Raw genomic sequence first — 15988 nt, forward strand, 5'->3', positions numbered from 1 at the left:
AATTCTGAAGCCAGTTATTTTCAAGATACATGCAACTGATTTTAGAAGTGTAACAGTTGTGAATGAAGAGTGCATCAAGATAGGCCCTACGGTCCACAAGGGAAGTTAAATAAGGTTGAGGGAAATTCTTCAAAACAATTAGTTTGAGTGTGAAAGTGCGGTGAGAAATGACAAAGATACGACAGATCATTTTAAATATTTTTGTTTTGATTTCTTTATATATTCACACTTTGGTTGTTATAAAAAAAATACGTAAGTCTTACCAAATGTATTTTGTCAAATACCCATATTATGATACTTAAAAATTATTTTCTCCTGATTAAAGAGAATTCAAGAATCCCAGAATTCAAGTAACAATTAAATATTTTACATTGATTTGCAGGGTGGTTCACAAGCACCAACAACATCAAGTTTAATCTTGAAATTAAATAATGTATAAACGATTATAATTTTTAACTTTACATTAAACATGTCTGAATGCTACCTACACAAACCATCAGAAAATTATGCAGACATAAAATAAAAAGATAAATTAAAAAAAAAAATTGGTTGGCTGTAGTCTGTTTACGGACGAAGTTTAACGTGACGTCATAACAAAACATTGATGAAATGATTGCATACTTTTATGAATAAAATTTAAATAATTTTTATTGAATTCTCACTATTTTGTATGGATACAAAGGAGTGAAATGAAATCTGCAATTTAATTGATAAATTTACTTTTATTTGCACTCATTAATTCAAATATGTTTATTACTTTAACGAAAGGAGATTATTTTAACTATAACTTTTATACATGTTTGCTATTTAACTTCTTCCAATCTGTGTTATTCTGTTAAGGATAGGACGATGATAGGAAAAGTAGGAAATGAATGGGTGTGTGTTTCAAGTTTAATGTGCCTCGAAAAAGTCAAATCGATGGTTGTTCCAATCGAGTGGAAGAGAGATAGATGTGACGCAAGAGTACAATGAGCGTAACGGGACACAGCGTAACGGGACAATGTGCATAATGGGACACTTTTTCGTGCATGCAGCCGGCGTTCATCAATTTATTAGACGTCGTCACGTCAAAAAAAAAAAATTGAAACCACATTTCTGTGAATCTACTGCTGTTCTTCACAGAAACGTGCCAGTGCACGCGACGTGGAAGCAATGATCACCGTGAGCCGGCTGGCCGTGCTGGGAGTGGGCGGAGACGCAGACGGGGCACTCCCAGGCGGGGCTCCTGAAGCCCAGCTTCCCGCAGCGCACGTGCATGCCCTGGGAACCACAGCTCGAGCACAGCACCACCGCCCAGCGACTGCAACCACGCAACACACTTCTCAACACACTGCACACGTGTGGCTACCAACCTTCACACACCAACCTTCACACGGACGACAATGTTTCCTGCTCAGCACATTTTGTGGGGGGGGGAAAAACCTTTGGCACCAAAAACATATTTTTGTCAGTTATGTTTTTAAGAACAATTTTTTTCTTTAAAGATTTATCATAGTTTTTAATAGAGCGACACACTTTAATTTTGTACAAATTTGATTTATTAATACATATTTAATTATTTAATTTATAGTTTATGTCTGACAACGAAAACGTTGGAAATCATATAAATTATGATTCAGTATAATCAGGTGAGGAAAATGCCATTGCAAACAGTCTTAGGTAAAGAACCATTACATCAGCCAGGAATGACTTAAGAACACTACAGAAATAAAAAAAATCAGGAACACTAAACCAGGTTTCAAACCCAGGTTATCCTAAATGCAAGTCCAATGAACAGTGGTGCTCTCTTTTTAACAGAGTGTTTCTCAAAACAGACTCAAGTTTCATGAACTGGAGCATACTTGCGTCACTCGCCCGCCACCTGACACGGACGACAAAACTCCCCCACTGAAAATGTTTCCTGTTCAGCACGTGGTAAAAAAAAACCTTTGGTACCAAAACTTTTGTGGTACTAAATAAGCGGCTGCAGGCCACACACAAATCTGTAATGAAATTTAATGACTATAATGACAAATTTCCCCAAAACAATTTTTTTAAAAACAATTTACTTATTTTCAATGTTTTGGTAAAATAATAATAATAATAATAATAATAATAATAAAGCTAATTCAGCCTCCAACATCTCCATAGCCGGCCTTGTTCAAACAGAATCTTGGTTACAGCCATTCCACAGTGCGTGTGACCGTCTACTAAAAACACAATCCCATTCAGGTTTAACATCAATGGGCAATGTCCAAGACTTTTTTAAAAGGTCTTCGAGTCAATTTACCTGACCTGTTTCAACTTCCCTGACCTCGCAGAACACGGACAACCCCGGGCTGTGAATCTGAAACTGCTGATGCTGCTTTTGCAAGCTGTAGCTTTGAGCATCTGCCTATGTGAAACCCCTGTATTTTTGTGGATTAAGGCCAACCTCGATTGCAAGCCGACCCCTGCAGTTTGAAATCCCTCCACCGAAACTAAAGAAAAAAAAAATTACTTCTTCCTCCACATCAGAATCACTTTCATCAATTAGTTTATCTATTACAATACATTTTACATACTGCTGAAGCACATTGTCTGTTCTGCATAGTGTACAACTTACAGGTTGTAATTAATGAAATATAAAAATTATGTGCTTTAATTTTCATATCTGAAGGCTGTTGGAAGTAACGGAACACACACCGATTTATTGGCAACAGGTATTTTTTATGTACGTACAACTATACAACATACTGCAACTAGCTTACGTTCCAGCGGAGTTGAAGTTCCTCCCCTTGGGGCAGACGCAGACCCTGGCGTCGCACTGGTTGTGGCGGTCCAGCAGTTCTCTGTAGGCTCCCGGCTCCAGCTCCCACGCTGCGTCCCTGCGAGGCACACGCGGTGCACACTTGGCTGGCTGCCACTGCCTTCCTCGCCAGTCTCTCTCCGTCCCGCCGCTTGTACTGCCTCAGCACTTCAGCCAGCACGTGACACTGCTCCAAGTTTAGTTTTCCTGTCCGTCCACACGCCGTATTCGCCAGAAAATAAGTTCACTCTGAATGTAAGATTACCCACGATCATGCAAGTCAAAGTTCCAAGGAAAAAATTATTAACTCACTTTTTTTTTTTTCCTTTCCTTGCTTAGTAGTCGCTGCACAAAAACTCAAACGTCTAAATATATATATTAATTTTCTTGTGCAAATCTCTGTGAGAATTAAAAATGCTAACTATTATTTAATGTCATTGCTAAAGCATTAAAGTGATATTAAAAAATAAAGAAAGAAATTCTGTAATTTCAATGTTTTTACAAAAAACAATTTTTTTTTTCTACATTTTTACAATACAAATGCTCATCATATTTCCCATTTCGCCATTGTGGTCAGTTATAAGATGATCCCCAATTTTTTCGGTGGTCTTTCAAAGAAAAACTCATTTTTGGGTGACTACATCACAGCAAATTTCATTAAAACAAAATGCAGCGTATTAACTTATAATCACTACCTACCAAGTAAGATTATTTGTATTACACATCAAATAAAGAGTGATTTTTTTTTTTTAAAATTTTCCCGGTTTCATCAATAATGAATTTTGACCACCCTTAGTCATGAACTAAATGAATGTTCTACAAAATACCTACTAAGCAAACTCTTTCAGTCACCACCCTGCTGCTAGTCAATCTAATTCAGAGTTACACGGCTTGCAAATCAGTTTAGACAACACAATTTACTATTCTAAACACACTCAACACCTTTAGTTTAAGCATAGGTACATTTTGCAGTCCCATTGAGATTACCAGCTTATGTCAACCTTCTGTGCACAGTATACAATATAGCAGTGTTTGTGCAATTTCTCTTTTTATCCATTACAAACAAATATGAGGCTGTAATGAGCTGTTACTACTCTCTACTCAGTTCCACAGCCAAGACTCATAACCTTTTCATAGTAAAAGCCAGTGATGGTATAAAGCACTATTTCCAAAAACTTTACTAACACAAATTAAATACTGTACTACTAGTAAATGAATTTCATGTACACCAGCTAATGACATAAATACAATACATCAAGTAATACCTACATATACTCACTTAAAATGTAACAGGAAATAAATTAAGCAGTAAAACATTAATGTGATCACTAACTACATCATAAATTTTCTGAAAATTCCCACACAATGCATATCTACTTACTGCTCTGGAATAAATATTCCGTGGTCTTGCATCACACGCTGAAACAGTGTCTTGTTATTACACATTGGGCACTTGAAGAAATAGCCAGAGTTCAAGGCACATCTCTGAAATAGTAAAATATTTAAATTTGAAAATATTCATTGAAAAAGATTCTAAACAACAGTATCTATCCACTCTACAAAATTTGGTTGAAAAGCAAACCAAATTCTACCCTCCACAGTTCCAGATTATATGAATGCACACATTAAAATTAAAATAATTTAAAATATTCATTAATAATAAATAGTTTTCTAAAACTACTTTTCTTCAGTCAGCATTAATATTTCACAAATTTTTTTTTTTTGAACATTTGATAATTAACAGATGGGAAAAATAAGCAAGTCCAGGTAAAAATAATAAAATGAACCAATCTGTCACTGATAACAGTAATCGCATGCGCAATAAAGTGCACCAACCTGTATGCAAACACGGTGGAACCATTTCTTGCAACAAAATGCTAATAGTGAGTGAATAGTTGATTTAGACGGTTTGGGTTTGAAAACTTCCAAACAAATGTTGCACACAGAATCGTGTGGTATCTCTAGATTCTTCACGTTGAGCAGAGGCCGGTGATCCCCGCAGTAGGACCTATCACAAGCACCAATTACATCTGCATTCGCTGCATTTACAGCTGCTTGGGGAAATCATCAGCTGGCAGTAAACTAACGAGCTGAAGAAATCTCTAGTATTTGCACTGAACTTTTGTTTTATGACATTAACAGAGAAGACTGAAGACAAAAAATAATGTACATGGTTTTGAGTCACACTAGATATATGCACTTGAAATTCTGAATAGCTTTGCTGCTCAAGTCTCCCAGTTCCACAAGACATTATCACGACTACAGAGGACAATATGCCCTAGTACTTAAAACACAATATTAACCATCCTGTCAGCTAGTGACTCCACAAAGTCTTTTTTCCAAAACAGTGTTCCATTTCTCAAAAGCGTTTGAGACCAAAACTATCATAAAAGAAAAAAAATATTATCAGGGCTGGGGCATATATTAATTGTGAATGATAAACTAACAAGTTTACTTAGAAATTAGAATACACGCACATCATAATGCAGCTGAAGCAATAGAAAGCAGTGAATAAATTTTATAAAAATGATGATGGCCCAATGAATAACCATGGAATACTTCTTTGAAGAACCTGCTTTTGAGGAGGTTAAATAAATTTAACATCCTCAATTTCAGCAACTTGACCTACCCCAATTGCAAGGATCATTTAAGAACACACAATATAATGACAAGGTAAAAAAATTTTATTTTAGAGAAGATTTCTATTTTGAATTAAACACGACATGCAAAGCAGCTGTCTATTTAGGTAGTAACTAAAAAATACCTAATAATTTTTAACCTTTCACATGTTTCATTCAAACAACTTTTTTCACTGCACAAAATATATTGGACTACAAAAAACAATTCTGTTCTTTGAATGATTCATGCAATTGGAAAGACTGATTAAAACATTTTTTTTTGGACTTATGCCATTGGTGGTTACACTGTATGCCATATAGAAAGCTCAATAATGGAGGTTTCTCGATGACACATAAAAAATAGCGTAAAACATTTTAAATAAAAAACCTGGTAGTCTTTTGTTTTTGTAACAAGACATAGTTATAATTAAGACAAATAATGTTAACATTTGATACTTTTTACAGATTTGTCTTCAGAGTTAAGCAACAGAAATACAAAAAACCCTGCAGAAAATAATTACACTAAAATATTAACATGCTTTCTTTGAATTACATGCAACGCAGAACAAATCTGAGTCCACAAAACTGGTGAATACTCATGTAATATCACTAAGTAAAAAACTACTGGTTGGTTTCAGTTTTCCGGCTGCAGCTTTCAACTTGTGAGGGTAGAAATGCAAGACTATCGACAGTAGGGAAGGATCAGAGTCCCTAGGCTGGCCTCTTCATTATCGGCAAAGGAAACTCTAGCAACTCAAGAAAATTATTGCTGCTGGATCTTGAGAACTGCCCCTTTCCATAGAAAACAGGGTTCTACAAAATGCTTGCCAAAGGTGTGGTAACTATGCTTACTACCACATGTTTGGGAAAATAACTAATGCACCAAGTAACGTTTTCTTTAAATTTTAAGATTAACCCATTAAGCCACCTTATACGTCAGATTGACACCAATTTACACGGATGAATACAAACAAGAAATCTATTCTGAAATACCATTTTCTAACAAAAAAGCTTACCTGAATTCCGCAAAAAACTGGTGGAGGGAATCCTTTTTTCTGCCACATGGTAGGTGAAATACACGCTTACATCTGTTGCTACAGCATCCTATCGTAGCCCCCTTCATTTTACAATAGTAACATCTCTGTAAACAACAAACATTTTAAAAGGCACACTATTTTAATGTCAAATACATAAAATATCCAGTTAGTGAACTGTAGTAAACACCGAAGAAATGTTGGTGCAGACATAACCACACACAGGGTTTGTCCTGAAAGTAACTGGACTGATACTGACAAAGACAGCTTATTACAGACAACATGACTAACATTCAAAAATCTTTAAAGTAGGACCCTTGTGAAGTCACACAGTGCTGCCAACGTTCCTTCCAATGCTCGTATCGCGTCCGTCCTGAGATTGCTAAAAGCTGGATCCTCCACAATGACAACTTGTCGAGCCACACCACCTTGGCGACCAGGGAGTTACTGGCCAAGAAAAAAAATAATTCCAAACTTGCCACAGCCTGCGTACAGCCCAGACCTGTCTCCCGTGTGACTTTTTTATATTCCCCTGGGTGAAGGGGGTCATGGAAGGACGCAATTTCCTGACCATTCAAAAAATTCAAGATGCCACGACGAAGAACCTTCGCAGCATCTCTTAGGAAGGAGTTCCAGGGGGTGTAAGAGCAATGGAAAAAAATGTGTGAATTCACCAGCGTCCTACTTACAAGACTTTTGTCTGTAATAAATTCTCTTTGCCAGTATCAATCCAATTACTTCCAGGAAAAACTCTGTAGGTCTGAGAAACATTAAAAACAATACTTAAGAATACTATGCAAGTTTAACACATAAAGGAATATAAATCAAACCAGACAATCAGGATGGCTTCTGTCAGCAGAACCAAATTCCAGGGTTTTTCTAGGATTTTTAAGGTTTTCTAAGGAATTTCATAAAAATGTTACTGCATTAATAAAAATACACGCACTTTGATAATGATGTTGAATGCATCTGAGCTGAAACCAAACTAACCATTTAATATTAAATACCTACTACATATTTAATATTATGTAAAATACAAAGTATTCCAGTAAAACTATATTATTTCTGTAATAAAAGTGTATATCTCCTGAACATAATTGTTTTCATGTATTTTTTAAGGATTGCTTGTTTCTGCTTTGTTCAAAAATAATGTTAATGTGACATTTTATTGTATTTTATTTTGCCATGGCCCTTTGTTTGAACGAAAAGATGCAATAGCTAGCCGGTTGCGAAAAGAACAGAGGGACAGAGTCCAGAGAAAAAGACTCGGAAGTTAGTTGAAGTGCTGTTGAAATGCAGCATGATTGGCTGATATTTTTTCAAAGCATTTTTGTGAATGGTTAAAAATGATGTAATATGAATTTGTGATTTTTTCTTGTATTTTTTGCCGGAAAAGCCTCGTTGCGAGGAGTAGAAAAATTTCTATACTGCTACGTTTTTTGAGGGATGTGTTGTGATTGGCTGAAGAAGTTGTGTACCTGCCACTTCCTTCGGGTGGTACGCATTTGCACGTAGCCTCCTTAAGTAGCGTCGGAATGAGGTGCCGGTAGGTCGTGCATTTGAGTTATAAAGAATTTTCACAGATGTGGTCTGGGCGCTACCATGTATAATAAATTTTTTTTATCACTTTTCGAACTATACCTAGAATTTTTTGACCGCAGTTCGCAGGTATTTTGCCTGCAGCAATGCTTGAGTGATCTCGCCTCTGTTCCAAGGACTTGATCCTTTGGCCTATACTGTGAGTTCGTGTGCAATCGTGGGATTTAATTGTGAAAAATCTTCTAATATTCATCCTTCGGTACTTGCGAACAGTCGACGTGTTTGGTTTTTGGAGTCTGTAAGAGGTTATGTTCATCTTGTTGTTAAATTAAACATGTATTTGTTCTCATGGTTTGAAAATGGCGAATATGACGAATTGTGAATATATTTGTGAAAGATTACTAAAAAAAAAAAAAAAACAGTTAATACCAGTTTGTGTCCGAGAGACGTTATTCCAGAAACCAATTGCCAAAAGTAACATTTTTTTGGGACTAAAGTAATTTTTTAGCACCCAAATGATTTATGCAAGTGTTTATTAAAGTACACTCCACACTGAATATTTTTATCTAGCCCGTGAGGGGGCGGTCTGGGGTTAGACGTTCTTCCAGCCCGTTTATGTAAGCAAAAAACATCTGCAATGACAAAATTTATATTTTGAAGAGAAGTATTATTTAATTAATTTTTGAAACTAAGGGATAGATGGCATTGCAAATTAAATTAATCTTATATATAACATATTATTTTGAGGTAGAAATACAGTTACTAGTAATTCATATCACATCTTTCATAAATGATTAAAGCTTGTTTGATTTTCCCAGCAACTTATCACTATAGTTCCACAAACAGCAGAACTGTTACAAACAAGCATTACTGATTTTGACCATCTTCAGTAGTTTGAGAGGGTTCTGAACACAAGAACAGAACATCTGACTACACCTTGGATCACTGCCCAACGCATGGCAGAACTTACCAGGTTCCGTCCTCTAGCAATTTCTTTGCGGATGTCCACAGGCAGGAAACCAAAAATTCCCTCTGTGTCGTCTCCTCTTTGCTGCATGTTCGACGACAACAGCTGTAAGTTAAATATCTAATTAGTTGATTTTTTCAAGTGTTGAGTAGCCAACAATTATTATTTCTGAGAAGTGCCACGCAAAGCCATTCCAAAATTTTCACATTTGTAATATAAAATAAAATATTCAAATACTGATAAATTTTTAAGGTTTGAGTGCTGTTAAAGAGCCAAGATGGCAAAGGTATCAAAAATATGTGCTGAATATTTTCTAATCATGCTAGCAGATGAGTAGGCATCAAAGATCGAAAAAGTTGCAACACTTCAGTAAATGATTTCCGTTCCCATGTTTACTCAACTGTGTGTTCAGGAACACAAAACAATTCTCAAACTTTATGCTGTAGCAGCTTGGGCAGAAACAATGTTCACAGAAGAATAGATCTGCTGCAGTGTAGCAATGCAGAATGTCACGCTCCTAACAGCTGTTTATTCATTTTAGAGATTTTCATGTTTTAGCAATGTATTTTTTATGATGATATGTTTTTATGATTATTTATTTACTAGAATTTTTAGTTTTCCTTTATTAGTCCATTATATTTTTTTTCCCCTATATTTGCATAAATGATTTTCAAAGAAGGTAAACTTCCTTATTCTTTTGAGGTTTCACTCTTTGGTTTATTGTTTTTTGTTGTTATTGTGATTTATTATATCCTTAGTTTTTGTTAATTTTATAATTTGATTGTATCTGTTTTGGTCACTGCAAGTATGTGGCATGCTCATCCTGTGTGTGTCGGCCAATTGCTGTTGGGTCTACCATCTATCTGCTTACTTTGTCTGGTAAAACCATTGCTTGTTTGTTACATTAGCACATTTATTCACAAGGTATTTATTTTGACATTATTCTTTGCATCAAAGCAGTCTGATGCAATAATTTTGTTAGGTACAGCAGCATAATAATAATGATAATAATAATGATAATAATGATAATAATAATAAAAACAGTAATAGCATGTGAACAAGGACTTGTGATGTATCCCTTGATAAAAAAAAAAAAAAACAGCAAGGAATATTTGGAAGTTTTCATATTGTAAAGTGTTTTATTATATGGTATTATTTTAGTGACTGTGATTGGTTGTTAGATACATCACGTGGGCAAGTCCTTCTCCGTGGAGAATGAGTCAACCATTTTTTCAGAATACATAACATAGTTACAATTTATTTCCTGACTGTGGTTCAGGCTACGTCGATCTGGAAATCTTTCTGGAAATTTTAAATTAGAATGTAGATCACAGTCACCAGGAGCACAACATGATGCAACAATGAACTTTGCATTTGTGCAGAGGACAGAGGTCATTCCGTTTGCATCATGCGCAGTGAGCACCGCGTTTTCGGTACCATGGAAGCCAACCATTTTGATATTACAAACAGTGATATTTAATCTGTGATGTTTTTATTAATAATCTGGAACAGTACCTTGGACAGACTATGGCCATCTTTGCATTCTGTGAATTTTCTGTAATGAATAATAAAAATATTTAATACCAGTGAAAGTTTTTCGAAACAGTTTATTTCATTAAATAACATTTTAATGGATCGGAACAGTTTTTTCGGCACCCAGAAAATTTCTTCTTGTGTTAACGTACATAACTGTCGGACCACATTTAGCTAGTCGGAGGCCTGCACCGTTACATAGATAACACATAAAATATTTCTGCTGAAACCAAACATGGCAAGGCAAAAATGTGTAAGTTCATAACTAATATCTCTAGTCGAATTAGTTGTCAACGTTTACTAGATTAAAGAATGATAAACTTTGCCTATTTACGCTGCTTCTAACCTACATCCGTCCACCATAGGAAGAATTAAACATGTCCATGGATCAGTGACTTGAATAAATTCATGTTTTGATCACTCAAAACTGTCAAATTGTCATAATAATATACTAAAGAGATTTTACACCAAATTTTACTCTGATGTTCATGGACAAAAAGAAACACTTTTCCATGACCAACCATTTCTACCACATGAGCCTTTTCACTAAGACATTAAGAGCTGCTTGTGGAGTAAGGTGAGTAAAATACAAGCTAAAACTCTGCACATTGATCAAATAGAGAATAGTTTAGTTTGCCTCACACCATAACTGCGCAAGGGCTTAGGTCATAGATCCAGACAGTAAATATGTAGTTGGGCGGTATTTTTGAAAAAAAAAAAGAAAAAAGAAAAAAAAAACTTAAAAACCGAAAATACTTTTTTTCTATACTATTTAACTTCCTCTTTTCATTAAAAGTGGCGGAGGTAAGAAATTCCTAATACTTTAGGAGATATCAAATTTTTAATTTCATCATATGTAGTTCAGCGGTATTTGCGAAAAAAAATGTTAAAAATCTGAAAATACCTTTATTATATGCTCTTCAACTTCCTCTTTTCATTAAAAGCGGCGGAGATAAGAAATTCCAAATACTTTAGGAGATATCGAATTTTTAAATTTCATCACAATACCAGTGCATTCATGTGGCATTCACAATTGTTTCTTGTTTACGAGTATCTATTTTTTTATTGGATAATGATGTCACGTGATTGTTCGTGATAGGCAAGAATTCAAATAAACCAATACGTGATTATTTAGTTCATTTATTGTTTAAAAAACAGTGTTTAATTACCGCCTCCAACTTAGGTGAGTTTTTATTGTTTCTAATTTTAAAGTCTTATTTGTTATTCGGATATTGTTGCGCAAGTAATAAGTAAAAAAATTTTTTTACGTGAGTTGTTACTGTTCATCCTTTGTCCCAGTTTGTTAGGTCAGGTCAGTTACATTATAAATACTTTAAAACTAAAGAACCATTGAAATTAATTCATATTATTTTTAATGTACGCTTAGTTTCAAAGTATTTATAATGTAACTGACCTGACATAATCGAGCATTTTCATTAATTAGGCATTCACAAACACATGGCAAAAAAAAAATTGCACCGGTGGAATGATTATACAGGTCTTGTATAGCAAAATAAGAACGGCTATATCTCCTAAAATATTTGTAATTTCTCATCTCCGCCGCTTTTAATGAATAGAGTAAGTTGAAGAGCATATAATAAAGGTATTTTCGGATTTTTAACATTTTTTTTCTCGCAAATACCGCCGAACTACATATGATGAAATTTAAAAATTCGATATCTCCTAAAGTATTTGGAATTTCTTACTTCCGCAGCTTTTAATGAAAAGAGGAAGTTGAAGAGCATCTAATAAAGGTATTTTCGGATTTTTAACATTTTTTTTCGCACATACCGCTCAACTACATATTTACCCCAGACTCTTTTTTGCTGATTTGGTGCCATCTTATCAAGGTGTAAACCTTGCTAAGTTTACATTGAATTATGTGCAGTTGTGGACAGTTATTCCCCCAAAGAATAATTTGAAATAGTTCCATGAGCCTGGATGGACTGTTAATCTACAGGTGTTTTTTTTTTTTTTTTAATAAAACAAATTAGGTACTCTGGGCACTAGAAGATTGGTGGACATCACGAATAAAATGGCAGAAAAATTAATAACGGTATGACAAAACTCTCGGTAAATATGTAGAGTAGCGGTACATGCGAAAAAATGCTAAAAATCCGAAAATACTTATATTCTATGCTCTTTCACTTCCTCTTTTCAAATCAACCGGCGGAGATAAGAAATTCCAAATACTTTAGGAGATATCGAATTTTTTAATTTTGAACATGTAGAGTAGCGGTATTTGCAAAAAAAAAAAAAAAATTCTAAAAATCTGAAATTACTTTTATTATATGCTCTTTCACTTCCTCTTTTCATTAAAACCGGCGGAGATAAGAAATTCCAAATACTTTAAGAAATATCGAATTTTTTAATTTAGCAATACAACACCTGTACAACCATTGGAACGCAGCCATATTTGTTATTTTGCCGTGTGTTCGTGAATGCGTAATAAATAAAATGGTTGATTAGGTCAGGTCAGTTACATTATTAATACTTTCAAACTAAGGTGATATTAAAAATAATGTGAATTAATTTTAATGGCTGTTTAGTTTTAAAATATTTATAATGTAACTGACCTGACCAAACAAACCGTGACAAAGGATGATCAGTAGGAACTAAAATGGTCGATTAGGTCAGGTCAGTTACATTATGAATATGTACTTTCAAACTAAGTGTACATTAAAAATAGTATGATTTAATTTCAATGGTTCTTTAGTTTTAAAGTATTTATAATGTAACTGACCTGACCTAACAAACCCGGACAAATGATGAACATTAACAACTCACGTAATTTTTTTTTGTTACTTATTACTTGCGCAACAATATCCAAATAAAAAATAAGACTTTAAAATTAGAAACATTAAAAGCCCACCTAAGTTGGAGGGGGGTACATTTCCTTTGCCATTAGAATGAAATGATGTAGTCGTTCACCTACGTCGCGATACCTCCGACAGAACATGAATAAATAAATAAATAAATAATCACGTATTGGTTCATTTGAATACTGGCCAATCACGGATCTGTCACGTGACAAAATTGTCCAATAAGAAACATAATAGATACTCGTAAACAAGAAACAATGGTAATCGCAGCATGAATACGCAGGTATTGTGATGAAAATTAAAAAATTCGATATCTCCTAAAGTATTTGGAATTTCTTATCTCCGCCTATTGATTTGAAAAGAGGAATTGAAAGAGCATAGAATAAAAGTATTTTCGGATTTTTAGCATTTTTTTTCGCATATACAGCGACTCTACATATTTACCAAACTCTCTTGTTAAGAGAATATATAAATGACACACAAACCTTCAATTTCAAGTAAGATAGATGTGTTAATTAACACACCACATGTTATTCCATAGGAATAAAACATAATCTGATGGCTATTGCATCTAAATCCGTATTTGGCTCTATTTACATCACAATTGCAGATGGTTTCTCACTTACCAAACAGTAGTAATGTGCCACAATGCCTTTAAACTCATACAACTTTCCAAGGTTAAATTCGTCGCTGCCGTCTTCATTGCAAAGCATGCAATTCTTGTTTGTGCATATCTTCAAATCAGGGTTGCCGGGTGGATTTTCCTGTTCTTCTGGCACTGGAATGCTAATGGCTGCCATTCTGCACTCTAAAACAAAAGTGGATATTAATTCCCTTTGCCTCACTACGTACATTGACAAGACAAAGAAACACATTGTTTAGGTATAAGTTTTACGTGTTGCTTTGCTATCCCTCCAAAGAGCTTTTTAGAACTGTTTATCTAATCTAAATACAGAAGAGGGCTATGTAATTAATTTTAGGGTATTATGTTCAATACTCTTAAACAAAAGCACGATTTCCCTGTAGTACCATAGCCCTTTTCAGCATTACATTTCTTAAATTGTAGTATAAAAAAAACTATCCGAATTGTTTTAACATGAACTGATATTTAATACAATTACAATATTTCGATTTGGGCCTTCCTGTATTACCAGTCAATACTCTTCTACACAATTAAAATAAGAACTTAAGTATGAGCTTTCAAGACCACATCCATGTCAGCTTAACGATTTTGCCAGATTATTGAACATCAATATAGTTTTAACAGGATTATCAAAGAACAAAATAATATACAGTACATAACTGGCATTTAAAAACAAGCTGCTCTATTAGAAAAAAAATACAGATAAGCCTTAGTCTTCAACCCACAGTGTACCAATGCCATATTTAAACAAGTTTTAGTCTTTGCAAGTATACATCTACAAAAGATGTCTAGTGGCCCTTTACTGATTGCCCTGTTATCATGATACAATTAAACATTTTTACAGAAGTAGGTGAATGCAAACAAAAAAAAATAAAATAAAATGCAATTGAAAAAACATATACTGAAAACCTCACAAATTTCAGTTAGGAAGTAGCTGCTTGAAACCATTCCGAAAATATTAAACTGAAAAAATAAAACTTCTCCTGATAAACTACAATGAAGAGATTTTTGTTAATTCCTAAAAACTGAATACACTCCCTTAGTCCTCTACTCTCTAATACCAGTCACATTTCATGTGCAGTTTACCAACTTCTAATACCTTATCAATATTTCGGTGCATTCTTAATGACTTGAATTACAATAGTGAGGTTACAACAATTGGCTGCAAGGCTTTTTTGACCAAGTAAACATTTGTATACAAACTTTGGGTAGATCCAAATTCTGCCAGATTGAGATATTAATTACCTGCAAAAAGGTTTTGCAAACAGCCTCGAAGTCTGCGAAATTAAGTGTTTTTACAATTTAAGAACAAGTAAATATTGATGTAAAACTATAACATTAGCAGTAATATATTTGTTAAAGTAATTTTAATCATTTCTAAAATACATATTTTTATTTTTTTTAATAGCTTTTACACCACAATTTCTCTCTACTTCATGGCCCTATCCACTCGCAAGTTTCTCAGAATCCAAAAGGTATTTCAAAACGCTGCTTTTAGGATAAACACAGGAACGTATGTACAGTTCGTTTTTTTTTTTTTTAATTTTTACTTAATTTATATGGAAAAGCCAACAATCTAGAAATTTATCTTTAAGATTAATTTTCTGTCATGCTGCAAAATTTCAACAAACAAATCCCCAAGGAAAAAAAAAAACGTACATTATTCTGCAAATACTTACAATTTGAGTGAAGGAAGTCAGAATGAATTTCGTGCAGTTTTGTATTGGACTGTTGAAATTTTTAAGTTGTTTGGAGAATTCAGTCAAAAAAGTGCCTGGAACTCGAATACCATTTTGGAAACCTTACTTGAAATTATTATCCATACGTATAGCAGTTAACGTTCTCCAATAAAGATTTCGGAAACTTAATAATAAATATTACACTCACCCAAACAAAAAGATGGCTGTCTGACTCCTATTTATTTCCAAACATTTACTAATAAAGAGCGGCAAATAGAAGCACAACACACAAAAAGCAGGAACAATTTACTGAAATAATACAAAATAATTAGAAAATGATATAATTTAGTAGGTAGTAATTGTTAGGTACAAATGAAATAAATTTT

The 15988-nt window shown here is 34.1% G+C and overlaps 1 protein-coding gene across 3 annotated transcripts in view; it reads right to left on the reverse strand.

Moving 5' to 3' along the window:
- Positions 1–15988, reverse strand: part of LOC134542100 (pineapple eye protein-like) — a 45676-nt gene extending 29688 nt beyond the window's left edge. For 2 of the 3 annotated variants that reach the window (XM_063386044.1, XM_063386046.1), the window contains exons 1-8: positions 15811–15988; positions 13907–14088; positions 8929–9030; positions 6402–6526; positions 4604–4775; positions 4149–4252; positions 2730–2846; positions 1161–1300 (exon numbers count right to left, since the gene is read on the reverse strand). In XM_063386044.1, coding sequence (XP_063242114.1) covers positions 1161–1300; positions 2730–2846; positions 4149–4252; positions 4604–4775; positions 6402–6526; positions 8929–9030; positions 13907–14080 — 934 coding nt within the window. In that variant the 5' untranslated portion in view covers positions 14081–14088; positions 15811–15988. Of the gene's footprint in view, positions 1–1160; positions 1301–2729; positions 2847–4148; positions 4253–4603; positions 4776–6401; positions 6527–8928; positions 9031–13906; positions 14089–15602 lie in introns of all 3 variants that reach the window. The other variant, XM_063386045.1, reaches the window with a different exon arrangement.

This window comes from Bacillus rossius (genome assembly GCF_032445375.1).
Source record: "Bacillus rossius redtenbacheri isolate Brsri chromosome 4 unlocalized genomic scaffold, Brsri_v3 Brsri_v3_scf4_2, whole genome shotgun sequence".
In the NCBI taxonomy this organism is placed as follows: Eukaryota; Metazoa; Arthropoda; class Insecta; order Phasmatodea; family Bacillidae; genus Bacillus; species Bacillus rossius.